General features: G+C 44.5%; 2 protein-coding genes and 5 non-coding genes across 7 annotated transcripts; 1 reads left to right on the forward strand and 6 right to left on the reverse strand.

Annotated features, from left to right (window-relative positions):
• Positions 1-3,133: 3,133 nt before the first annotated feature.
• On the reverse strand, positions 3,134-3,252 carry LOC135816254 (5S ribosomal RNA). The gene has a single exon (XR_010553380.1). It is a non-coding gene; the product is annotated as a 5S ribosomal RNA (ribosomal RNA).
• A 70-nt stretch (positions 3,253-3,322) lies between these two features.
• On the reverse strand, positions 3,323-3,441 carry LOC135816255 (5S ribosomal RNA). The gene has a single exon (XR_010553381.1). It is a non-coding gene; the product is annotated as a 5S ribosomal RNA (ribosomal RNA).
• Positions 3,442-4,115: 674 nt separating this feature from the next.
• On the reverse strand, positions 4,116-4,234 carry LOC135816241 (5S ribosomal RNA). Its single transcript, XR_010553368.1, has one exon. It is a non-coding gene; the product is annotated as a 5S ribosomal RNA (ribosomal RNA).
• Positions 4,235-4,304: 70 nt separating this feature from the next.
• Positions 4,305-4,423, reverse strand: LOC135816242 (5S ribosomal RNA). Its single transcript, XR_010553369.1, has one exon. It is a non-coding gene; the product is annotated as a 5S ribosomal RNA (ribosomal RNA).
• A 69-nt stretch (positions 4,424-4,492) lies between these two features.
• On the reverse strand, positions 4,493-4,611 carry LOC135816243 (5S ribosomal RNA). Its single transcript, XR_010553370.1, has one exon. It is a non-coding gene; the product is annotated as a 5S ribosomal RNA (ribosomal RNA).
• A 197-nt stretch (positions 4,612-4,808) lies between these two features.
• Positions 4,809-18,577, forward strand: LOC135815148 (glycerol-3-phosphate acyltransferase 3-like). The gene is made up of 15 exons (XM_065328398.1): positions 4,809-5,022; positions 5,115-5,181; positions 6,542-6,672; positions 7,410-7,452; positions 7,934-7,985; positions 8,257-8,322; positions 8,946-9,020; positions 10,606-10,695; positions 11,973-12,066; positions 12,704-12,819; positions 12,982-13,037; positions 13,501-13,586; positions 13,778-13,906; positions 14,092-14,171; positions 17,826-18,577. Exons 1-15 carry the CDS (start codon positions 4,882-4,884, stop codon positions 17,926-17,928), a joined length of 1,329 nt encoding a protein of 442 aa, XP_065184470.1. The 5' UTR covers positions 4,809-4,881; the 3' UTR covers positions 17,929-18,577.
• LOC135815150 (macro domain-containing protein lin2902-like) lies at positions 18,526-24,635 on the reverse strand. Its single transcript, XM_065328399.1, has 5 exons — positions 24,178-24,635; positions 22,182-22,233; positions 20,537-20,616; positions 19,478-19,625; positions 18,526-18,952 (listed from the first exon to the last, which is right to left on the reverse strand). The coding sequence occupies exons 1-5, from the start codon at positions 24,394-24,396 to the stop codon at positions 18,579-18,581; spliced, it is 873 nt and encodes a 290-aa protein (XP_065184471.1). The 5' UTR covers positions 24,397-24,635; the 3' UTR covers positions 18,526-18,578.
• Positions 24,636-24,884: the final 249 nt, after the last annotated feature.

Raw genomic sequence — 24,884 nt, forward strand, 5'->3', positions numbered from 1 at the left:
TGAAGGTGTAAGATTACCTGATTTGGATATCGGAGGTGGGCTTTTTTAGTTAGCTTCTTGCCCATGGCATGAGGTACTGTTCACATTTTGTGCATGCAAATATAATGATTGTTTCGTATGAGGATCAGATGAGTGTACAGTCTGTATCGGCTATAGCGTACTGTAAATATACAAAATTTCGGCGCTGCAAAATTTCGGCACTTCACGATTTTTGACATTTTGGCGGCGATTCATTTTAGGCGTGGGGTAGAGGGCATAGTATAGTGCGACAGATGCTGTGAAAAATTTCATCGGCGTTTTAATTTAGGCGTTTTGGGTCGGTGCCGAATATAGCCGAAATTTGTATATTTACAGTACCCTTTTGATTTCCGTGATTTTATCACTATAACCGATGCATCACTATATGCGATACGATCGATTTTTTTCTTTTTCGATCGACACATGAAAGGCAAGGAAATACTTCCAGCATGGCGTTTTGACAAATGAGCATGCTGCATAGTTGACAGTGCCCGCATTTCCATAAAAAAATTCTGTTATGTAAAAATAAGCAACGTGAAGAAAGTATAATAATAAGGCCTTTGATAATATTGCTGAAAGGAAAGAGACATTATGGATACGAGTTAAGAGTAACTCTCCATCACTGTAACATGATACATGATGTCTCTTTCCTTTCTACATTTATTTATGGCTCAACATCCGAGTTTTACAATTGCACACCGGATAATATTGCTACATGTATTTTTAAAGTTATCACTATAGCCGATAATAATATAGTGTGTTTATGCATGTTTTGATTCTTTGTTGCCATCATAATATCCGATATATCATTACATCCGATAATAATTATTGGTTAGGGGTCGTCCACAAATAATATATTAATATCGATGTTTTTTTAGAGAAGATATTCGTTCGTTGGGGGGGGGGGGGGAGGGGGTTTGGGCCCTGTTCGTCTCGTCTTTGCAGAAAAAATATCGAACTCTATCTATGGACGGGCACTGTTCGAACATGTAGTTTATGACCCACACAAAGCGAAAGTCAACCTCATGAGCATAGCCATGGCAAGGTTGTGCGACCGTGGCAACATAAACCTAGGTGTATGGTGAAATTAGAGTTGCAGCTGGTCACGTTTCATGAGGAAATTGAACTTCATTAAAAAATATCGATCCTTGCATAAACATGTGTATGTTCGTTTTGAGGGGGGAGGAAGGGGGTCTGGGGAGAAATGAACAAATATCGTCTTGAAAAAATATCGATATTTGCGGACGGCCCCCCTAAGTTATACTTATACTAGTGAAGGTTATACTTACAGTCAACTTCGCCAATAACGACATTCGGCGGGGCATCAGAAAAGTGTCCTTATTCGCGAAGTGTCCTTATAACCGAAGTCCCATTTGAATGTATGTGAACCCATATTTTGTATAGTATGATATGCATATCAAAATCAAGCTCTTTTCTTGCTCTATGTCAATGTGTACTTTATTTTCATATTGCAGTTGAAAGGAACTAAAAATTCAATATGCAAGGGAAATCAATTGAAAAATATGCCTTTTTGAGCCATCTACAGGGCCAGAGACATGTACATGTATGATGATTACTGTACAATTATGTACAACTACATGTACATGGTATACATTATACATGTAGGTGTGCTGGTAAATCCAACAATTTTGAAGCCAACATAAAAAAGGAGGAAAAAGTCCCCCCTCCCCCCTTGGCTGCATTTTCTTTCATGTGTGCCTTTATAATTATTATTATTAATAATTATCCATCACCGGTGCACCATAGGTTCTGGTACTTCTGCATGACAGGTACATGTACTTGACTGATGGGTACTTGAAATAGCTGTCAAAAGCCCAGAAAGTCGTTATTCAAGCAGTGAATATGACCACGGGGCACTAAAAGCATGTCGCTATACGCGAATTGTCGTTATTCAGATAGTCGTTATATCCGAAGTTAAATGTATACAGTTAGATGGGACTTTGCTCTGGGCATGGAAATTCGGTCGTTATTCGCGAATTGTCGTTATATCCGCAGTCGTTATTAGCGAAGTTGACTGTATAGTGATATTTTTACTGGATAAAATACATTTTGCTTTTGATATTTTTTACCAATATCACTGTAGCCGATATATTCTTACCGTATTTCCGCGCATATAAAGCCATGGCGTTATATCCGAATATAAGGCCACCCTCACTTATAAAGCCATGGCGTTATAAGTGAACAAAATTCAATGTGGAAGAAGTTGCATCTGGCGTTAAAGGTGAGTTCAATTCCTTCAGTGAACCTACAGTAGCGGTGATTCTCTCTGCATGTACCCATCCCCACTGTCACGTGCCATACCGCCACCGCACCTTCACACAAGTTTGTATGCCACCCTGTACACAATAGGTTCACAACTTGAAATTTTCAGGGAAAATTGAAAGTACATGGATGCTCGACATGAACATCCAACGGCACCGTACGAGTACTGAAAGTTCATACTGTGCCGATTTTTTTAAATGTACGCGTCTCTCACTTTTAGCGCCATGGCGTTAAAACCCAGGCTACTGTAAGACATGTATATATAACGAGGAAGCAAATCTAACGTTTTAACGGATGACATTTCTTCGTTATAATAAGATCCGTTGAGGCCGTACTGCTTCATATATGCTGTGTGTGGATATGGCAGAATACTGCAAGATCGTTAACATATCTTCTCGTTAACCTTTGAATTTTGGATATATCGTTAAACTTGCGACTCGTTATAATAACATGTCTTACAGTATTTTCTCCATAGATTTGGTCCAAAACAGCGATGTTTCACCTATAACGCCATGGCTTTGTATGCGCGGAAATACGGTATATCCGGTCACTCTATAGCCGATACAGACTGTACATGTATTGTCCAGAGTATGTCACAGTCTGAGCAATAATGGGGGGGGGGGCTGCATTTCTAACGACCTGTCCCATTTATCATAAAAATAAATGTTCGGTTGCCAGGGGAGAAAAAGAGATGTGATGTGGAAGATGACCATGTGATATGTGATTTCGTCTGGCCAGGGCTGGGCCTGGGGTTGGTCTAATATTCTCTACTCTTTTTATTTTGAGTTCCTAAAGCCTATAACTTTATAAGGAACAAAACAAAAGAAAAAAAAGTCTACAGCACGAGGTATTCCCAGGCGGTCACCCATCCAAGTACTAACCTCGCCCGACGTTGCTTGACTTCGGTGATCGGACGAGAACCGGTATTTTCAACGTGGTATGGCCGTAGACATTCGTACAATCGTTACACGAGGTTTTATCGTTATGAGAATATGACTGAAGTGCTACAACAAAAGAAAAAAGTCTACAGCACGAGGTATTCCCAGGCGGTCACCCATCCAAGTACTAACCTCGCCCGACGTTGCTTGACTTCGGTGATCGGACGAGAACCGGTATTTTCAACGTGGTATGGCCGTAGACATTCGTACAATCGTTACACGAGGTTTTATCGTTATGAGAATATGACTGAAGTGCTACAACAAAAGAAAAAAGTCTACAGCACGAGGTATTCCCAGGCGGTCACCCATCCAAGTACTAGGGAGGTTCCGGAGTACGATTTTTCGTGCCAAAATCCGTAGAGGCGCTACGGATTTTTTATACGTCGTTTTCGAGCAGTGAAATGTTCCGGAGTACGGAACTTATGTGTTTGCCGTCATTGCCTAGGTTACGATCGCAAACACGTCACATTCCCGCGCTATGCCTTTTTATTTTGAAAGTTTGTACCGAAATCAAAACTTCCCGCGGAAAATCCATGTTTCTCGTACCAAATTTGTACGCGAAAAATCTTTCTGCACCCGATGACGCAAAATCTCCATACGAAACATGGTTCGTGTGAAAGCCAGTCCACACGGATTCTCCGTGCCGAAAAATCGTATGGAGCACTCCTGGAAAAAATCCGTAGCGCCCACACGGATTTTGGCACGGAAAATCGTACCCCGGAACCTCTCTACTAACCTCGCCCGACGTTGCTTGACTTCGGTGATCGGACGAGAACCGGTATTTTCAACGTGGTATGGCCGTAGACATTCGTACAATCGTTACACGAGGTTTTATCGTTATGAGAATATGACTGAAGTGCTACAACAAAAGAAAAAAGTCTACAGCACGAGGTATTCCCAGGCGGTCACCCATCCAAGTACTAACCTCGCCCGACGTTGCTTGACTTCGGTGATCGGACGAGAACCGGTATTTTCAACGTGGTATGGCCGTAGACATTCGTACAATCGTTACACGAGGTTTTATCGTTATGAGAATATGACTGAAGTGCTACAACAAAAGAAAAAAGTCTACAGCACGAGGTATTCCCAGGCGGTCACCCATCCAAGTACTAACCTCGCCCGACGTTGCTTGACTTCGGTGATCGGACGAGAACCGGTATTTTCAACGTGGTATGGCCGTAGACATTCGTACAATCGTTACACGAGGTTTTATCGTTATGAGAATATGACTGAAGTGCTACAACAAAAGAAAAAGTCTACAGCACGAGGTATTCCCAGGCGGTCACCCATCCAAGTACTAACCTCGCCCGACGTTGCTTGACTTCGGTGATCGGACGAGAACCGGTATTTTCAACGTGGTATGGCCGTAGACATTCGTACAATCGTTACACGAGGTTTTATCGTTATGAATATGACTGAAGTCCTACACATCTACCCTTGTCACAGTGACCACAGGCACGGTGACATGCAGCTCATCACTGACATCAGGCGCAGCTTCATTTGACCTGTTTATTGTTTTAGGTCAATAGGATCAAGACTAATGATTGATTTGATTGATTGATTTTATTTAAGGATTGTAATGCCTAATGGTTTGTTTGATTTCGAACAGCCACCACAACGTGAACTTGTGAAATAATTCCCAATGGAGGTGGAAGTGACACCATGGACGATTTTTGTGGGCCTTTGGGTCTACTTCGTCGTTATGGTCTTCATTCCCGCCTGCTTTGGGATTGGTATGGGTGGTCGTAAGATTTACATCTCAGTTCTCTCTCGTTTGTTCGAGGTGAGTGTTATTTGGATTTCTCAGTGGAGAAATACTGGCTCGATGCATCATGGCAGTAGCGACGGGTTTCCCTGGCTGTTTTTCTTGTTCAGTTTGGCAGATCAGGCACTACAACTGCCGGCTATAAGTCTCCTTTGGCGACACCAACCACTGAAAAAGGTACCGTAATCACCGACGCAATTTGTGACTCGTGGTAAAATTAGCTACGTTTGCACATGAGTAGTCATGTAGTGAAAATCACTTCCTGGTCGCACTCAACATGACTGAATGGTGCATGTGAAATTCCACCCATGGCTTGATACCACAAAAAAGTGTGCTGTGGAGTACTAGTAGTAGCCTTGTGGTTACTACACCCAACACATGACATTGTGTCGTGGGCAGATCGTCAAATGAACCCCCCGTCTCCCAGATTACAAACCAGAATAGTCAGCATTCTAAGCTAGTTCACACAAGAGCACTACCCACCTTGACACACACACACAAGGGATAAAAAAGATAGTTTGTTTAAATGGTAGGATCACAAAGCAGATAGAAGAGAGAGAGAGAGAGAGAGAGAGAGAGAGAGAGAGAGAGAGAGAGAGAGAGAGACTAGGTCGAGAGGAGGCGAATAAAGGAAGAGTCTATTCATACAACTGACGGCTGATCCTAAGGACTACTGATAACGGGCGATACGACAAGGCAGTGACTTACAGTATATTCGGGCACCGTAGAACACCTCGCCGAAGAATACTTAGGCTGGAAAATGGCACAGATTGAAGAACAATCCAGGCTACATTTGCAGATTCAAGAACACTTCTACTGCTTTATACGTGCATGATGCTCTCCGTGATTGCGGAATAAGAACGAAACGACTAAAATTTGAACGTTTTAGAACAATGCCAGGCTGCGCCTTGAGCCCCTGCGTTCTTCGGCGCACGATCTTACTGCAGTCGTGCTCGCGCCCAACACACATCACTACTGACGGGCCTGGATCACACTATGGCGTACCGTGCATAGTTTTATATTGAGCATCAGTGAAGACTTGCAGGTCGCATTATGACAGGCACGGTAAGCTTTAGCAGCCACCACCATGCTGTCAACGTTGGACGATAATGAGGATATCCTCCCAGAGGTATGGATTGCTTTGTACAATACCCCCCATGCAGCCAAATGCCAACACTGTGAGTGACTTACAGAGATGCAAAGAAATATATCCGAAAAAGCATTTTCTGAAGAAGAATTGAATAGGGCTTGAAAGTGATGACATCAGAAGTAAAAAAATAATGACAAATAGCGACTTCTGGGTCCACTCTGCCCAAAGGGAAGCACAGAATGGTATAGAAGTTATAGAACAGCATAGCAAGAGGTGATACAATGCCATATACTTGAAGTAAGAAACATGTACCTGATTTCCAAGAATACCATGAACAGTAGCATGTAGTTTGTAGAAGCCCCTGGCATGTACTTTTGCATTTTCTAAATATACGCAGTTTGTACTTTACACACTGGCTGTTCTGTGCGTGTGCACTTTTTCTCGCAGATTTGAACTTTCCACCCACCACTCTTCAGCGTCGCGACAGCACAACACTGGTGCGCAACAGGTCGTTCAACTCATTCCGACGACAGTTCCACCTCGTTGATGTCTGCGAGTTTGCGAGCAATGCTGTGGAGGTGAGCTGACCACCAGTACTGCACTGTCGGGCGCCGAAGAATGAACCGGCTAGAATCTTATCAGGTGCAGGACACCCATATCTACATGGTCGCTCAACTGCAGTGCTGCTCAATGAAATCCAGTTGCGAGAGTCAAGTTGGCGCCGTGCACCTTTTCGCAGCCTAGTGTTGGCAGGTCTAGGGCTGTGCAACGCCCGGCGTGTACTTGAGGAACTCGACTGGATTTCATTGAGCAGTACTGTATACAGACAGCTCTACATGAAAAATAAGAGCCGCCTGCGCTTCGACTCTGCCCCCCCCCCCCCCCCCCCGTTCTTCAGTGCCAGACAGTACTCGTACTACTACACTATCAATCCAGAAATATTCATACACAGTGATAAAGCTCCCAAACCATTCCTATCCACGAAATATTCATACAGAGAGGAGGAGTCCCTGGACTCCCATGAGAACGAGTGACACGGGTAATTTCATATGCATTTTTTTAATTTTCTTCTAATTCTTCTTTCGGTAAGCCAGCATATGACATATTCTGCATTTACAGTATAGTGTGTGGTATGTCATCTGGAACTCTGGATTGTTCACAACTGCATTTTTGCTCAGCTGTGCTCTGAGCCTGACAGCCACTCATGCAGAGCATACTGCACTGCATGAGTGCAACTACGTCATATATTTCATGCTCAATGTTAACCCATCCACTCCGCACTCATGCTCGCCTGCTTTGTTTGTGATGCTTGCAGTCAATCATCGATGATGAAGTCACCAAGGGCTTTTCCGCTGAGCGTAAGTTGTGCCTAGCCATGGATCAAGTATTTTCCCAGTGACCTATAGCGCAGTTCTGTACTATATCCAGAAATTCCATACAGTGTAGGGCGCCTTCCCTTTTGTTGAGCAACAAGTGTGGGTACTTGCTATGTGGTTGGCAAAATGATGATAGCATTGGCCTTGCAAGCATGAGGTTGTGAGTTCTGCACTATTGTGGACGCAGAACAATTCTACCCTTGCCCCACCCCCTAGGAATCCCTTGTGGGATTAGTTACTGGCTCTGGGCGTGGAGACAAACGTGAACAGGGAGAAGAGTTGAGTACCGCCTTAACGATGGCAAGCTTCCGCCTCCTACTCTTCCGGCCCGACTTGGCTATGGACCAGCAGCTTTACTTTACCCATTACGGTATGAGTACCCTCAGTCCCGTGCCTGGTTGCTTTTATCCCTTTGAGTCATGTCTTATTCCATGTGGTGTCGTGTTGCCTTGTGTGCATGTAGAGGTGGCTAACTGGAATTTACTTTGGAGAACAAAGGGCTATCACTTTATCAGGTCAGTGAGTGTCACCCAGTCTGTGAGCAGTTTCATACAATTCGCTATTCACGATATTCGTACTTGAAGCATGCGCACAACTCATTCCAATGAACAAGTTCACTTTCTCTTTCGTCAAAAGTCGACTTACAAGAGCTGTGTGCAAAGATCTGTCTTGTTGGATCCTGTTTTTCTGGGAATGTGCTACAGCTACTTTATAGTACATAGGTACTTTGGAATGTTGTTCTATCTGTGTCAGACCGCTGCTGCTGCTGTGTTTTGTCCAATGCAGCTGGCGACTGACCTGTGTCTATTTGCTTGGAGTGGTTGTACGCTATTTCATCTTGCTGCCCATGAGGTGGGTGCCGTGCTCGCTGTACCGTGGGGTTTGTGCTAGCGTATTTGTATTCATGATTCTCTGCTTTGTGAGCAAATGGAACAATCTATTTTTGTTGTCAGTTTCATGCCGAAAACCAATCATAGACAATAATAAGCAGCCTGATTTAATGTACTTCAGTATCTACAACGCAGTGAGCCCCTGATATAACGTACCCTATCGAGGCAAGGAGAAGTACAGTACTTGTGTCCGGGGTACTCATTATACACCCAGTTCTCATCAACACACAGGGTGTTACGATGGAAGTCGGAATGATTTTTGAATTTCAAGCAGGCTGATCCTCAGCCGAAGACCATGGCCTTGTTGGCGGTAATGTTGCATTGGTTTTACTGCATGTTGTAACTGCTGTTCCCAGCGTGATATGCATGTCTGGCTGCGTACATGAACATTCTGCCTATCCCAGCGTCTTGTGTATCAGCTTCTTTATCCGTCAATCGTGATTCATGACTAAGCTAAAGAATGTGAATCTTGCCTTTGTTTTCCTCTTCACTTCTTGTTCTTTGTGTGTTGCGATGATGTAGCCGAATGTCGTAAGAAGAGTAGACAAATTGCCGTTCATGCTTCTTCTATCATGTGTTGTGCAGGCTGATATGCATCTCTGCGTCGCTCACCTGGCTGGTTCTGGTCATGTTCGTGTTCTCCGTGTTGCCACAGTTCAGGTATGGACTGTTCTGCAAACACAGCTGTGGTGTTGACTTACTAAGCAAGTTTGGCATTGCAGCAGCCAGAACAAAGAGTCTCACCAGATTGTGGCTTTTGACGAGGACTATAAAATACATGATAGCGTAATCCTGTACATACGAGAACACCATTGCTTATAAGAGAACATGTTCTAATGCTTGAATGGAATGGGACTGTAGTAGGAGTACTGTACTAGTACAGTGCGTATCGGTTATAGCGTGGTCGTGTAAAAGAATATACCGCCTACATGAACTCTCATGTTTTCATAATCATAACATGGGTTTCAACTTTCAAGTGCAATTTTATTCTTACAAGCAATTTTATCGCATAGTAGAATATATCGGTCCTAAGGATGGACTTTGTGTAGCAAAACATGCCAGATTAGTACAAAGTGTATCGCCTGTAGTAATAGCATCTGTCCCATGCAGTTCTGATCTGACTTGCGTTGCGTCGTAGTGCTGCAGGTTCAACTGTTGTGGTCATGTAACTCGTGTTGGATAGCCACATGGTAAGCCCATGGGACTATGACCAGCCGCATGCACATTACGTTGCACGTGGGTCTACGATGATCTTCCTGCCCCTGCGCACATGCATATGATATGTCACACTTGATGTATCGTGTGTAAGAAATATCGGAAATAAGAATAGAAAGTCGTTTTTCAAACACCCACGCTATAACCGATACCTACTGTATCTAGTATACCCTGCATCACACTGTATCTATGTACATGTGCATCATATAAGTTACATGTATGTGAAAAGCTGTACCGTATGCTGAAACTGCCACCACAAACCTAGAGTGTAAGCATGTATGCTTGCATGTATATGTAGACAAAAATTGCTCAGTGTGTTTAGTCACACGGATTCAAAACGTGGAAAAGAATGGATGCGAAACATGTTTTTTTTCCGGACACAAACGAAACCTTTGATACGGGTTCGGGTACAAAAAAAACCCCGAAGGCCTTTGAACTTCAAAGCACGTCAAATAAGCATGGTTTATCTTTGTATTGATTATGTGTTGACTAGCTTCGAATGTTTTGAGCCTCGCAGTCCTTTTCAAGACGACACATCACAAGCATTTCGATTTTCAGCACGTCTGTTTATCTGCATCCGAATATCACCATGCTCCATGTTCTCTGTGAGCCCTCGCATGGAACTGAGAATGACGAAAACACTTTGAAAAGCCAGTCTTCATGCAACAAAAAACAAAAGAGAAGATGAAGATTTGAATGGAGTCCTGCTCATCACGTGCAGTAAAACCTATGTGTTGCCGGACTCTGTACCAAGCGGAATCCTGTATTGTCCGGACAAATTGTCATGCGCCAAAGTGCTGTGGGTGAGCTCCTATGCACGGTCTATCGTCAGTCAGAAAACGTAAATCCGTGAGTCACTGGATATCACGTGGTCACGCACACACGTAAATTGCACATGGATTACGTAGGACTTAACCTACGAGTATTATCTATCTCCACATGTGGGTGCGACTGTGTGTGTGTGTGTGTGTGTGTGTGTGTGTGTGTGTGCTTCTGTGTGCTTCTGTGTGCACACTGCTGTTCTGGGCAGATATCGGAGAGCGATTGAGAATTGGTCAACGACAGTAGCTCACCGCCTCTTCTGCCGTGGCCTAACAGCTGAGATTAGATACCATGACAAGTAAGTGTTGGTGTTAATGTGTTAGTGTTACAGTGTTACAGTAAAACCTGGTTTAAGCGACCACCCCACGGTGCAAGCAAAAGCGGTCGTTAAAGCCAGCTGGTCTTTAGAACCAGGTCCCACAGTGTCTGTGTAGAACTGTCGTTGCATGGAAAACGGTCGTTAAGAGCAGGTGGTCGCTAAAGCCAGAGGTCGCTTACACCAGGTTTTACTGTATTTGTTTTCATTATATTTGCGCACATTTTGTTCATTTTGTTATTTTTCCCGTACAAGAGGCTTCTGCGTAGAGTAAGTGTGCATGTGCCCTCACTAGTGTGTGGTTCACTATTTCCCACATCTTTACCTGTCACTGTCACTTGTCATGTGTTGGAACACCTGTGGATTTTGTGTGCGGATCAGATCTATGTGTAAGCAACGTAGAGCAGCGAACGTTGGCAATTTCCTCGCCTGCAATTATCGTGTGCACATATGTGTATTTGTAGTAAAGTAAAGTTCGCATGTCCGCGTTACAACCGGCTATACAATTGCGTTGAGAAACACAACCAGCTTAGGAAGTTTCGCTCGTGCCAGGCCACCACCATACCTGTGATACCAGGGTGGCAAATGCAGCGCCTAGTGGCGAGGGTGAGGTGGTAACTCTCACAACCAATGCCCGACAAGGGGACGAACCTCGTTAGTTGCATCCATGTGTGTATTTGTGCTACTGTTACTTGAAGTATATTTCCCTTGTACTAGGTGTAGGTGTAGGATATCTGGTATTGCAGGGTGTGGTGTGAAATCTTCATCAGCACTGTGTGGGTTGTCAAAGTCTGCGCATTATTGTGTGTGTGTGTGTGAGGGAGAGAGAGAGAGAGAGAGAGAGAGAGAGAGAGAGAGAGAGAGAGAGAGAGAGAGAGAGAGAGAGAGAGAGAGTTTGTGTCAGTGGGCAATTGACTGAAGTGTGAAGTTTTGCGCATACGAAGTACCTGTGTATAACTTTTCACACGCACCCTAGTGTGGTATTCCCACCCTCGGTGTGGGTGGCATGGCTTGATATATTAGAGCATGTTTCAGTTGGTTTCTTTCCCTCTTGAAGTCATTTTGTTGTGTGCTGCTGCTGCTGGTTTTTTGTTGTTTGACTTCTTTATTCTCATGTTGTCGTTGTCACCGTTGTTGTTGTGGCTGCTTTTGCTGTGACTATTGTATCATATTTTATTTGATATCTTCATTCTCTTGTTGAGCTATGGCCAAAAGTGTAATGACTGCGTTGCTGTTGTTGTTGTATTTGCCTTGTTCAGGCAGAATGCAGCTCTTCCTGGCGGTGTGTGTGTAGCAAATCACACATCTCCCATCGACGTCGTGGTCTTGTCATCTGAAGTTCCCTATTCACTTGTAAGGTTGTGATGTTATGTACTCTACCTTCATTGTGTGGTTGGGGAGAAAGAGGAGTACAGAAGTGTGTGCTTCTTGATGTGTTTTTGGCTTGAGTTCCTTGCTTGCGTATGTCTTCTATAACCAACAGAGCTTTTTCATAGTGCTGTACTACAAAAAGGTGGTGTGTCCTGTCCACCACGTACTTCATAGTACAGTTTTCTGTGATGTCTATGATCTTTAGTTGTCTGTAATGTCTATAATATATAGGTTCAACCACCTGTTCTCCAGAGCTCACTTTCTGTACCCTTGAACAACCTACAGCTTATCCTGCTCAGGTAGCATAGGGTGAAGCCCTGTACCTTGTCCCATGCCACCGTGTGTGCGGCATATGGACTGATGACAAGTGCACACACACACACACACACACACACACACACACACACACACACACACACACACACACACACACACAAACACACACACACGCGCACATACACACACACACACACACACACACACACACACACACATTACATTAGTGGTGTACACATACAGTTAGTCTATGCGGGATGTCTGAGCATATTTTTCTGTTCCATATGTACACAGTACTAGTAGTTCTCTCATTGATATCGTTATGTACCTGTGATGTGCTCAGGTTGGCCAGCGACATGGTGGTGCTATGGGCATGCTGCAGAATGCGCTCTGCATGGCACAGAACCATGTCTGGTTTGAGCGCTCGCTGGTCAATGATCGTGCAGCAGTGGGAAAGAGGTGAGCAATTGCTTGAATTTTCTGTTATTTTAGACTCATGCCATCTCTCTGTCTCTCTCTCTCTGTCTCTCTGTGTCTCTCTCTCTGTCTGTCTGTGTCTGTGTCTGTGCACCTGTAGACATTCAGAATCATTGTCCTTTTCTGGCTTGCTATTTTATTTAGATTACGTGATCACTTGTCTGACAAGAGAAACAACCCGATTCTCATCTTCCCAGAAGGTCAGTATCATTATTCATTATATCTTCTCGTGCTGTCTAGTCTGGACTCTAGTACTCGATGAACAGTACTGCTTCAGTCTCTGTAGGCGCTTGCCGCACTTGTAGTGCATGAGAATGGACTGAGTGACATGGGGGTTTGATTGTGATATGGGGGAATCGCATGCTAGTATGCCTTGACCAATCAATGTTACTGTGCTTCTGGTCATGAGACTAAGAGTATCAGGATGGAGATAAAAAATTCATTTACTCCTCTGGTCTAGTTCCGTAGTGGAATGCCATTTTACAGTGCATTGGCCTATCACACCACCTTGCAGAATGCCAATACTATGTGGCAAAAGTGTTACAGTATATTGACCAATCACACAGCCTTGTGAAATGTGTATGCCCTGGGGCACCCTGTCATTGTGCATGTAGTCTATCATCCTGCTTGTGTTTTGTGTTGTAATGATTTTCTTCCCGCCAGGAACATGCATCAACAACACCAAAGTGTACCAATTCAAGAAAGGCAGTTTTGAGCTCAATGCTCCCATCTATCCGGTAGCCATCAAGGTGAGCCTTCCAGCCAGCTGAGCGAATGTCAATGCTCCTTTTACACGATATTGTGGTGCCTGCTTATATCGCCTGCTTCTCCGTGTAGTACTCACAGTATTCAATTGTGCTTTTTGAACTGTGTGTTTTTTCAACGCACCGCTATCATCATTTCCTATCGTGAAGTTTCTTTTCCTTCTTTTTGTGTACAGTATGATCCGCAGTTTGCAGATGCTTTTTGGAACTCGTCCAAGGAGGGTATCGAGACCTACCTGTTTCGCTTGCTGACCAGCTGGGCTCTTGTAGCTGATGTGTGGTATCTCGACCCAACCGAAATCAGGGTGAGTGCGGGTGGCGACGGCTTTATTACTCTGGTTATCTTGGCCGTAGCTCGTACATCTGCATGTCGGCTTTCGTGAACATGCCTGCTTCCCATTTGCTATGCACATTCTCTCTTCCTTTAAAACTAAATTAAAAGACATTCACATACTTGTTATGCATGTGTATCATTGCCTGTTTGCTCCAGGAGAACGAGAGCGGCGCTGACTTCTCGTTGCGGGTGAAACGCAACATTTGTCAGAAGGGAGGTCTCGTGGAAATTGGCTAGTAAGTCGCGCGATGCTGTCATGATGACCGCTGCATGCAGGACACTAGTTTGAGTGGCAATTGAGGAATTCTAATGGGAACCTTGGCTTAGGTGGTCACCGTCCTGTTCTGCAATTGACCAAATTCCAGACTGCAGAGAATCTCATGCTACGCTCAGAGAATGTTCACATGCCACAACATTACCGTAAAAGTCCGTAAATAAGTACCTGCCCGAAACGAGAGAGCTTGGAAGCTCAGGGCCCTACGCTATGCTTTTTTGCCTTGATGACCTAGACAAAAAAAAGCATAGGGATGTTATAAATTCTTTAAAAAATTCCTTTTTTTAAGACATAACCTGGGATTCGAACCCGCACTATCGCGCCCTGCATGCATCCCCCGATACACTTCGCATACATACTAATTCTTCCAAGTTGCTTCACATTATGATCTTGCATTTGAAAGCCCTATTTGAATATGCATTGTGGCCAGCCGTCTTTGATGGTACGGTACGGTAGGGATAGGTACGGGACAGGTACGATCGAGGGTGATACGACACCGTCTCCCGTACCGTACCATCAAACACAGCTGGCCACATACAGCTGCCCGCAATATTCAAACAGGGCTTTCAAACGTAAGATCATAACGTGAAGCAACTTGGAAGAATGGGTATGAATGCAAAGCGTATGGGGGAATGCATGTAGGGCGATAGTGCGGGTTCGAATCCCAGGATATGCCTGAAAAAAATAGGAGAATTGAAAAATTTATAACATCCCTATGATTTTTTTGCCGTCAGATACGGGATAGCGCCAGGCGTGACACAAACAAACAAACACACAAATACCAAATTAAAGCTGTGTGGACCCTGGCTAGCGCCAGACGTTACTGAAGTAACGTCTTCTGCATAGCTACGGGAATAAATAACCCCTTCATTCATTTGACTCCTGCTGTTGAAGTCAAGTTGAGCCTGATAAACATACTGCCCGAAATAAGTACCAGTACGGTTCGCACACGCAGCTCGTATCATGTACATCTACATGAAAAATGACTTCTCCACTACACGCAAGTCAGGTTCGAAGGTTTTTGTGCCCGAAAGTATTAGGGCACGTTTGATTGGTCGCATCCGGAACAGGATCGTTTTGAACAGGGGCGTTTGATTGGTCTGCACTGGTCTGCTCTGGTTTTGGAGTGTTCAGAACATGTTCTGACCACTCCGACCCCCGAGGCTGGAGCAGCCGGAGCATGTTGCAAAGCCCAATGAAAACCTGACAGGACTGCGCAATGAGTTTCGTTTTTTGTTTTGATTCGAATGGATTTTGGCATGTCAGTGATTACGAAAGGGCGTGGTGATGTACATGGAGGTCTACGTGTGATTTTGCACATTACACGGCGGTCCCCACGTCCATGATTGATATTTTGGCTGTCTTCGAAGCTTCTTCTCCGGTTGTGGTTGCCTTTCAAGTTTGTTTTGCCTTCGCATCTTGAGCAACGTAAAAATCTTTGAACTCTGTGGAAATTTTGAAGTTCGCGGCACGATGAGCTATCATGAGTTCTACAATATTTGCGGCAAAAATATTCGCCATTCTGTTTGATTGGTAGCTGGTGTTCTGACTGCTCCAGTGACTCTGATCTGAATCCGGATTCACCAATCAAACATGCCCTTAGTTAGTATGGGTGTGACCACTAAATTCAAAAGTATTAAAGTACGTTTATTTACGTTTATTATTTTTATTTACGGACTTTTACCGTAGTTTCATCGGCGTACAGGGAGTTATTTGGAATTTTAGCAAGTCATTGACATAAAGCCACAACGCTGTATGAACGGCCCTTGAGCCTTTGATAGGTCGAAGAAACTGGGCTGAAGCTGTGTCAATGTCTGCATTCGAACAAGGTCTGAGTGTGAAGCGGGCAAGTAATTGCGCGATGGAATTCCCTTTTACTCTCCGGAATCCAGATCGCGCTGAAGCTACTTTAGTTGTAGTAAAGGATTTTCATGGGCATACAACTGTTCTTACATGGTCACACAGTTAGTTGCGATATCGCCGAAAGAGTTAACCTAACTGCAGGGTTTCTACTTATCATGCTGGCATGTGGCCCAGGTATGTTCATGCACAGCATCACACTTAGCAGGGCTATCCCAGTCGGCCATGAGAGTTCAATTTAGTTCCATTCGTATTTCGTAACTTAGTGGGCCATGGTCCCCCATGGACTCTCTGCTGCAAGTATTTTTTTAACGTATAATTATGTCTCCATAGCTGTTGCTTGAGTGGTCATTTTAAAGCTTGAAAGCCTGGTGAAAGTGGAGAGGTTCTGCATTTCGAATTTCGGAATATTTTTGACTACTGGGTTTGACAGTCGATGGAGCAGTCAAACTTTCAGGAAGGTTGAATGGAAAGAAGCAGTCAAGTCGAATGTTATTCTCAGCTTCTTGTTTGATTTTTTAAATCATTTGTCTGCCCATAGTACAGTCGACCTACCCTTATAACGATATTTGCGTCAGACCAAGAAATATTGTTATAAGGGTAATATTGTTATAGGGGTAACTGGTTCATTTCATACACATACGTCATAATGCATGGATTTTGTTCATTTTTTACACTCTTTATAGCCTAAAAAACTGATGTACATGCGCAGTATATACACAGCAAGGTGCCCACTGGTGCCCCTATTGCATTTCGTCATGTCCCAGCGACTTATCAAGTGAAGCTTGCCCTACCTGGATAGTGGGCTCTACATATTCCCTGCTAGATATTGTTATAAAATGGAAAATGTCGATTGGTCAGCCCATGTTATATCGTTATAGGGGTAATATCGTTATAGCAATATTGTTATAGAGGTAAGCCATTGTATACAAAAGTCAATGGAGTGATTTGGTTTGGCAGAAAAATATCATTAAAAGGGTAATGTCGTTATAGAGGTTATCGTTATAAGGGTAGGTCCACTGTAACCACATAGCAAGGGGCCGTCCGTGAATATCGAACTTTTTTCACCAAACGAATTGTTTTAGTTTGGACCCAACCCCTCCCTCCCTCCCCCTCAGAACGTAAAAAACGTTGACATAATACATGCAAAAGTCGCAAGTGTGCCACTGCTCCTATGGCCATGCACATGTATCAATGTTTTCTGAAACGAAATTGGTCAACCCCCTCCCACCCCATAACGAAATTATTTCGTTTTGTGAAAAAAAACTTCGATATTTATAGACGACCCCTAAGCAGCTACAGTGTGTTCAAAAATATAGACACATGATTTCAAAAAACCGTTAGGCCAGCATCTATACCACGTAAAATCTGTGATCACTTTGTGCATAAAATTTTCGAAATTGGGCGTTTGCTATCCGATCGCTTAAAAATCTATATGAGAGTAATTGCGGGAAGGGCCTGAGCAGTATTCCGAAAAAAATTCTCAAAAAGCTCCAGCCAAATTTGAAATATCTCAAAAATACCATGCGTCTATGTTTTTGAAATGGACTATAGTGCAGGTTCAGAAAGAGCTTTTCGGATTGCAAACCAGCTTGCGAGCTGAAATTCGGAATCTCCTAATTCGATCGCGGCAGTCGGAAAACATTTTGAAATTCGAAACACAGGCTCTTGAATAAGTCTTTATTGATGTGTGTGGGTGTGCGTGTGTTGGTCGTGTGGTTGTGTGTGTGCCACCTACTCTGTTGCCATCTCACAGTGATGGAATGATCAAGAGAGAAATGCGCAAGGACATGATCGATCAAGCCAAGGACAGCATATCAAAAACGTATCGCACACGCATCCTAGGACCGCATAAGTAACTCGTGCCCTTGCCCATTCCCGTCCCGGTTTTTCCTTTCCTCCCGCATACCAGAACAATATGTTAGCACGCTCGTTCTCGTCCTTGTTTTCCTTCCCTCCTTCATACCTGAAAGATCTATTTTCGTATCATCAAGTTGATCTTTGATCTCCGCCGCCGTGTATCTATTCGCTACTTAGAAATGGCCATTTCGGCACAGCACGTGCACACGTGCTGCAATCATGATTATTTTATTATTTTTCTGCTTGGCTGGCCAACCAAAAATAAACACTGCTATTAACTCTGTATCCTGATATAATATTTTTTTCTCATGGTTCGTGGATCGTCCCAGCCGCTTATTTTCAATGCACTGCACAGAAATAACAATGTTTGTAGTAGCTACAATGTAGTTGGCACTCGGAGCCTTATAGTAAGAGTGAGCGGAGCTTCGTAACTACATTGCTGCTCAATGAAATCCAGTCGAGTAACTCGGGTGTTCAATGTTGCAAGGCGGAAACTGTTCTCACCTCACCGGATTTCATTGAGCTACGCTAAAACCCTGCACTAATGCTAGCCATTCACGGCTCATTTCACGTTCACACACTTCTTCTGAAATTAATAAAACTCACTACTGCATTGCGTTTATTATAACGGTTCAATCTCTCTTCTCATCTAGGTTGTTTCATTGTCATCATCCGCTCCCTTGGGGAGTTTTTCGAAAAATGTCTCAGTGGTAATTAAATTAGGATGCCGTAGCTCTGCCGCTTCGTTCACAAATGTGGTCACTACCACTGGATTAGAGTCGGTGAAGCAGACAAACTTCAGTGGGGTCAGTGGGTGATCAGCCAGGAAGGTTAGAGTGGTGTACAGTAGGAGTCTGCAGCACAAGCCCGTCGGCCACTTGTTGCAGCCGGCGCCCAGTGCGGGTATCGACACGCTGAAGTAGCGCTTGTCGTGGCACATCAGCAGTGCGTAATGCAGTACGGCGCGCAACATACGGATCGAGTAGTCGAGCTCTTCTTCCGTGCCATCGTTATAGACGGGTGCTGCAGTGACAGACAGATCAAGCGGCCAGAAAGAAGAACCAAGCGTGTCTATAATACAACCAGAAGACCTACACGTTCAACTGAACCCTTGGGAGAATGACAGCATTCTGAACAGCATTTTGTTGAGTTGAGAATACAGTCCAGTGGTAAAGACAAAGTAAATTTAGGAGAACTACTGCAGTAACTGCAGTACTGGTGAAAAGCGAAGCACTGTGGTGTAGTTTAGTACATGTACAGGCTCAGCATGTAGAGTTGTGAGGTGCCTGGAACGCAACAACATGATAACCAAGAGAGACGCAGGCGCCCGCCTATCTACATGTATGCAAGGATGACTCATACACGTATGTCTTCTTCCTTGGAGAGTAGGGCAAATTGATTTTGAAGAGTGGGTCAGAAACCGACCTGTGCAAGTACTACAATACAAGAACATGGAAAGGAGCCATTCTTGGTACATGATCATGACCCGGCACGCCCAGAGCGAGTTGCGGCAGCTTCCGTTCTACGCATAACCTGCTAGGAACTTACTGACGGCATGGATGATAGAATGGCACGAGAGAAATCCACCCGTCGTTACGCCCACCGAGCCAGCGGGGATCTGATAGTGGCGCAAAATAAGCTTCTCATTCTGCCGCTTTGCCAGGTATCCCGCTGTGTTCATGATGTCTGAAGATAGCTGCAGATTGGCAAAACACACAGAGGCACAGAGGAAATAACACCAAAAAATGGGGATCGAACCCTTCCTCCATGGAAACTCACCTCAGACGAACATTGTCGTAAAAGACCACCAAGCTGCTCACAAAAACACGGAAGTTCAACTGAAGTTCACTACAATTATACAAGGTAGAATGCATTATCGGTGCGAAGAACTACGTGCGAATATAGCACCTTCTTTGAGTTCGCACCAAACAATTCTGATGCATGTGGACCTTCAAATTGCATTTTAAAAATGTGACAACTAGCATGGTGTGAAAGGGGTAGTAACGTGACGACTACAGTAGAGTCGCTGAGCGCTGAAGAACGTGGAGCCCAAGAACGTCCAGCCTGAAATTCTAAGAACGCCACAGCCTAAAGCTAAGAACGGCGGCGTTGGTTTTCTGGCAGCTTGTGCCAAGTTAGTTGTGGGATACATATGGTCCAGTACAGATTGTTTCTAAGAACACAGCCAGATTGCTGACAAATAAGAACGTCCCAGGCAAACCCCTTGGAAACAACGTTCTTGGGCGCGCAACTCTCCTGTATTATGGTGTAAAAAGGGTCAGGTGACGACTACTAGTAGCATGATGTAAAATACACCCATCCACTACAACTGCAAACAACCTGTAGACTCTGAAAGGCATGTGATCACTGATGAGCACAAGTTCTGTGGAGTTGTGTCTGCTGTCGAGTTTCCATTGGAATGCTCACGGGGCACATGCTGCATAGCTCACACATACACACATTCACCGCTCGAGCTAAGCCAGATTGGGTGGGTTACAATTCTGTCACGTCCTGGTCTGATCACCGCTTGTCACAACAGCGAGCGCTGACTGGGGCCACACGTGTAAAACTACAATGCCAAGCACAGCCACCCTACAGCTTTCTCACCTTTGATTCGTGTAGAAGATACTTGTCAGTAGGGTTGACTATCGCGTCAACATCCTCGTCAAGAATATCACCTTGTACAACTGGTACAAAAGCAAAGGCAAGAAGATAGGCTATAGTATTGGGTAGGGCACTTTCCAAATGGAGTACTAGTGGTGCTAATGCAATGGGACGTATTCATCCATTTCCCGCCGTTAGGTTTTGCGGGGCAAGTCCACTACAACCGTACACACTGTGATACCACCTCTGCATAAAAGGTCATGAACTTTGTGAGGTCCTACTCCTAAATGTACTATAACGGGTTGTACCTGCCAAGTATGGGGTAACTTGCCCCGCAAAAAGGTGACGGCCAGCTTAGATGCATACCTCCCATTGAGTTAGTATTGCTACAGGCTCATCTCCTCGCAATGACTCTTGACAACCCATGTTTGTACTGAAACGCTAACGCTAACAAGTACCAGTAAACCTGTCTATAGTTAGGGATATCAGCGAACGCACTGCGCAGGTGATCACGTGCACATCTAACGCGGCCGACAAGCCGTGACCATCCACACCCGAAAAAATTCGCAAGTAAATCAGGATGGAAAAGAAGGACGGAATGGCGAAGAAGTGTCTGAGGAAGAAGACCAGCTAGAGCCGAGCTACTTCGAAGCTTCCCTCTACGACGCTGGGCGATGGCTACAAAGGTTATTACGAATACATTCATCGTTTATTACACTGTTCTCGACGTCGTCCACAGGTTTTCCGAGGCACTTTCTTCCAGCTCAAAAATGGACGATCGTCAGCTAGATTTCGTAGAACGTCGGCTGGTACCTGGCAAGATCTAACCAGGGAAGTTCCCTTTTGAAGACGTCATTGAATTGGCCTGACCATGTGGACTACACGTGCCAAGATTGGAGGAAATCCACGGAGGCGTTCGCGCGAAAATAATCGAAAGATTACTTGGGCACCATGTACCGCACACATATGGCGCTTTTGAAGTTTTGAATGACAGTGACGAGGACCTTTGCCCAAGTAGTTTCTAGTCATGGCTGTCTAGACAAGGGAGTAGGAGCCCAAGTCTTGGAAACTTGCTTGGCGTGGCTGGAGCAAAATCAACAAGTAAGTTTCAGACGCAACCAGAGGTCACCAGGTGGCCTGTTCAAGCACGAGTACTGTTCTTTGTTGCAAACATAGCTCCATCCAGCTACGAACGTCTTCTTCCTTCATCATGTCTTTACTTGAGAACGTTTACCAGGCATGGGTGGAGAAGAATATTAGCTCCTGATGTCTCCTTTCCTGAATGAATCGAGCTCAAGCAAACCAACAAACAGGCTTCTTGTCGAGTGTCGATTTTAATTTTTACTCCTTGCCGGCTGCGCTGAGCCTGATCCGCGACCTGATTTCAGCGATCGCCATATTTCTTGTCGGCCATGCGCCTCATAGATTTCTGCATGACGTAAGGCATGCGCGAACACGCTGCGCAGTGCGTTCGCTGATATCCCTACTATAGTTATTCCTACTTCTGAACACATGCACACACACACACACACACACACACACACACACACACACACACGCACACACACACACACGCGCGCGCCCACGTGCACACGCACAAACACACCTACACACACACACACACGTATACACAATAACGCCTCCTCACTTTCTATCCGCTGACCACTCTTCGTTTCGAGACAGGCCTTGACACCGTTTCCCTAGCACACAACATAAAACATATCCGAGGCCGAACAGAGTTAATTAATAGTCCATTCGGCATTTTCCAACCGGCTATGAACTATTTCAATACTTGGAACTGTGTGTACACTGCACATCACATTTGCCTTCAAAACTCATGTACAGTCAACTTCGCTAATAACGACTTCGGGTATAACGACAATTCGCGAATAACGACAGAATTTCTATGCCCAGAGCAAAGTCACACCCAACTGTTATACATATAATGGGACTTCGGGTATAACGACACTTCGCGAATAAGGACACTTTTCTGATGCCCCGCCGAGTGTTGTTATATGCGAAGTTGACTGTAAATTGTTCACAGTGGCATGCTAGCGTTGTGTAACATACATGTACAGTGTACCAGGTGGACATACAGTACACAGCTTAAAGTGCAACATGTACCATATCACATCAAGTCGCCAAAGAGAGTCGCATACTGTAAAACATGTAATTTTCGGTGATTTCGGTAGAGAAACCAGGCACCTAAATTTTAAATTACACCTAAAAGGCACTAGAGCACACCAGTGTGTGAAGGGAATGCTGATCACCTAATTCTACGTTACACCGGTCCGGAAACCTAGCAGGTCCCTGGCACCGAAATTTTAATGCACCTAAAATTACATGTTTTATAGTAAACCCCTACAACATCTCTCCAGTACATGTACATGATTGGGGATGGAACCTCAAGTCATGTGAACTGAAGCTAACAGCATGGAGCCAGCACATCCCGGCCAGAGTATTCCTTTTACATGCTGCGTCACTGCAGTTGGAAGTGCAATGCCCTCGTCACGAGCACCACAATACCGTGCTGTAAAAAAAACACCCATTAATGCGGACAATGGGCAGTATCGGCTCCGACGCATGACCTCAGGGCTGCACCGATCCGACATATATCAGCTGGTATTGCCGATATAGTCACTCGCAAACATAGCCATACTACACTCTAAAGCTGATATGTACAGCACTGACCAAAATAACACCTGGCCCACATTATGACATATAGAACCTGATGAAAGCTCTGAACTGACAATCGACTTCAAGGCGCTCGGCCTATAATACATCAATGCTAGTACAGTTGACATTCTGGTTGGAAACAAGAAAACAATTATCGAAAGAAACACAACCGATCCACAACCAACAGACACCGGTTTGTTTTGAGAGAAACATTTTCTCCAGAATTCATCAATGAATCCATCTGGTAGCTGAGCAAAGACAACGGTGTCTGTTGCTTTTGGATCGGTTGTGTTTCTTTAGATAACTAGTAAAGCCGCGTAACTTTGTATACCGGCATTACATTGTTCCCTGAAAGAAGAACGCTGCATGCCTGACCAATGCAAAGAGAGATTGAAAACAGGAAAAGTCGGCCACTACCATAGTGATGCACATAAAAGAGCGAGTTTTTGCATTATTTGCTATATTTTGCGGGTCGTTTTGTCTCACACATAGGCGCATGCGCTTGAGTTGCTAGTCTACCGGTGCCTTGTATAATTATGCAAATAGTGCGATAACGCAGTGCACATTAAACTACCGGTAGGTGGACATGGTGTTTCTGTGGTGTCTGTGTGCCGCGGATGGAATTGCATTTAGGTTCACTTATAAGCCGATGCGCTTATTCGTGAGGGTGCGCTTATGCCCGGGTATAGGCACATGCGCTTAAATGCGCGTCACTACGGTACTCAGAGTTTCTGTGTATAATTTTGTATTTGTGTGTACCAGTATCCGATTTAGGCTGAGGCCAGGTTTAATTTAGGCGATTAGCCTAAGTCAAGGGAGTATCTGTCAATACGTTTAATCTGAGGAAGAAGAAGCCGAAAATATGGTAAAAATGATGAACTAGAAGGGTAAAAAAAGATGCACTACCCCTACCGGGACCGCAGAAATATACAGATACGGTCCTGTAGGATAGTGGTAGTTCTCCTTACCATGCCTAGTGTCGTCAAGTCAGACGAGCAGTTACTACCACCACGGCAGCTCTCATGACTAGTGCTGCCGCTGCTGTTTATGTTGTTTCCACTCACGCCATTGCTGCGGCTGTTCTCGCCCGTTGTTTCGCACAGGGTTCTGCACGGAAACGCTCGGTGCAACGTCCGAACTGGTGGCAAGCCAATCATCGTCTTACACAATTTCAAAGCACAAAACATAGCCACTATAACGTGACCGCCACTATGACGCAAGCAGCCCAGCCTGTACTTGTAGCAACCGAAGATAACGCGGGCATAGTAATCAACTAGAGAATAAATAGAAATACTTTACGTTGGCTCGGCCATGATAAGGAAGGAGCTGAGTGAGCCGAGCGAGGAAGAAGTAAGTATTATAAATTCCCTACTCGTACTCCATCGCTCGAATCCGCAGATATGGGCTACCGACTGGCATTATCTCGGTGATATGTACATATATATGCCTTTTATAGAGAAAAAATTAATAAAGTATAAAATGAATAATGTTGACCGAATCAAGGACGTCACCAAGGTTACGTCCGCACAAAAATAATTTTGCAGTCTGGTTATCATGGTTATGCTAGTGTAGTATTGTCAGTACAATACTAGTAGTGATAAACCTCTTCCTCAAGTTCTTGTACGGGCAAAATGAACTGCACATAATCATCAAACAAATAATTCAAATTCAGTTG

This window comes from Sycon ciliatum, chromosome 4, assembly GCF_964019385.1.
Source record: "Sycon ciliatum chromosome 4, ocSycCili1.1, whole genome shotgun sequence".
In the NCBI taxonomy this organism is placed as follows: Eukaryota; Metazoa; Porifera; class Calcarea; order Leucosolenida; family Sycettidae; genus Sycon; species Sycon ciliatum.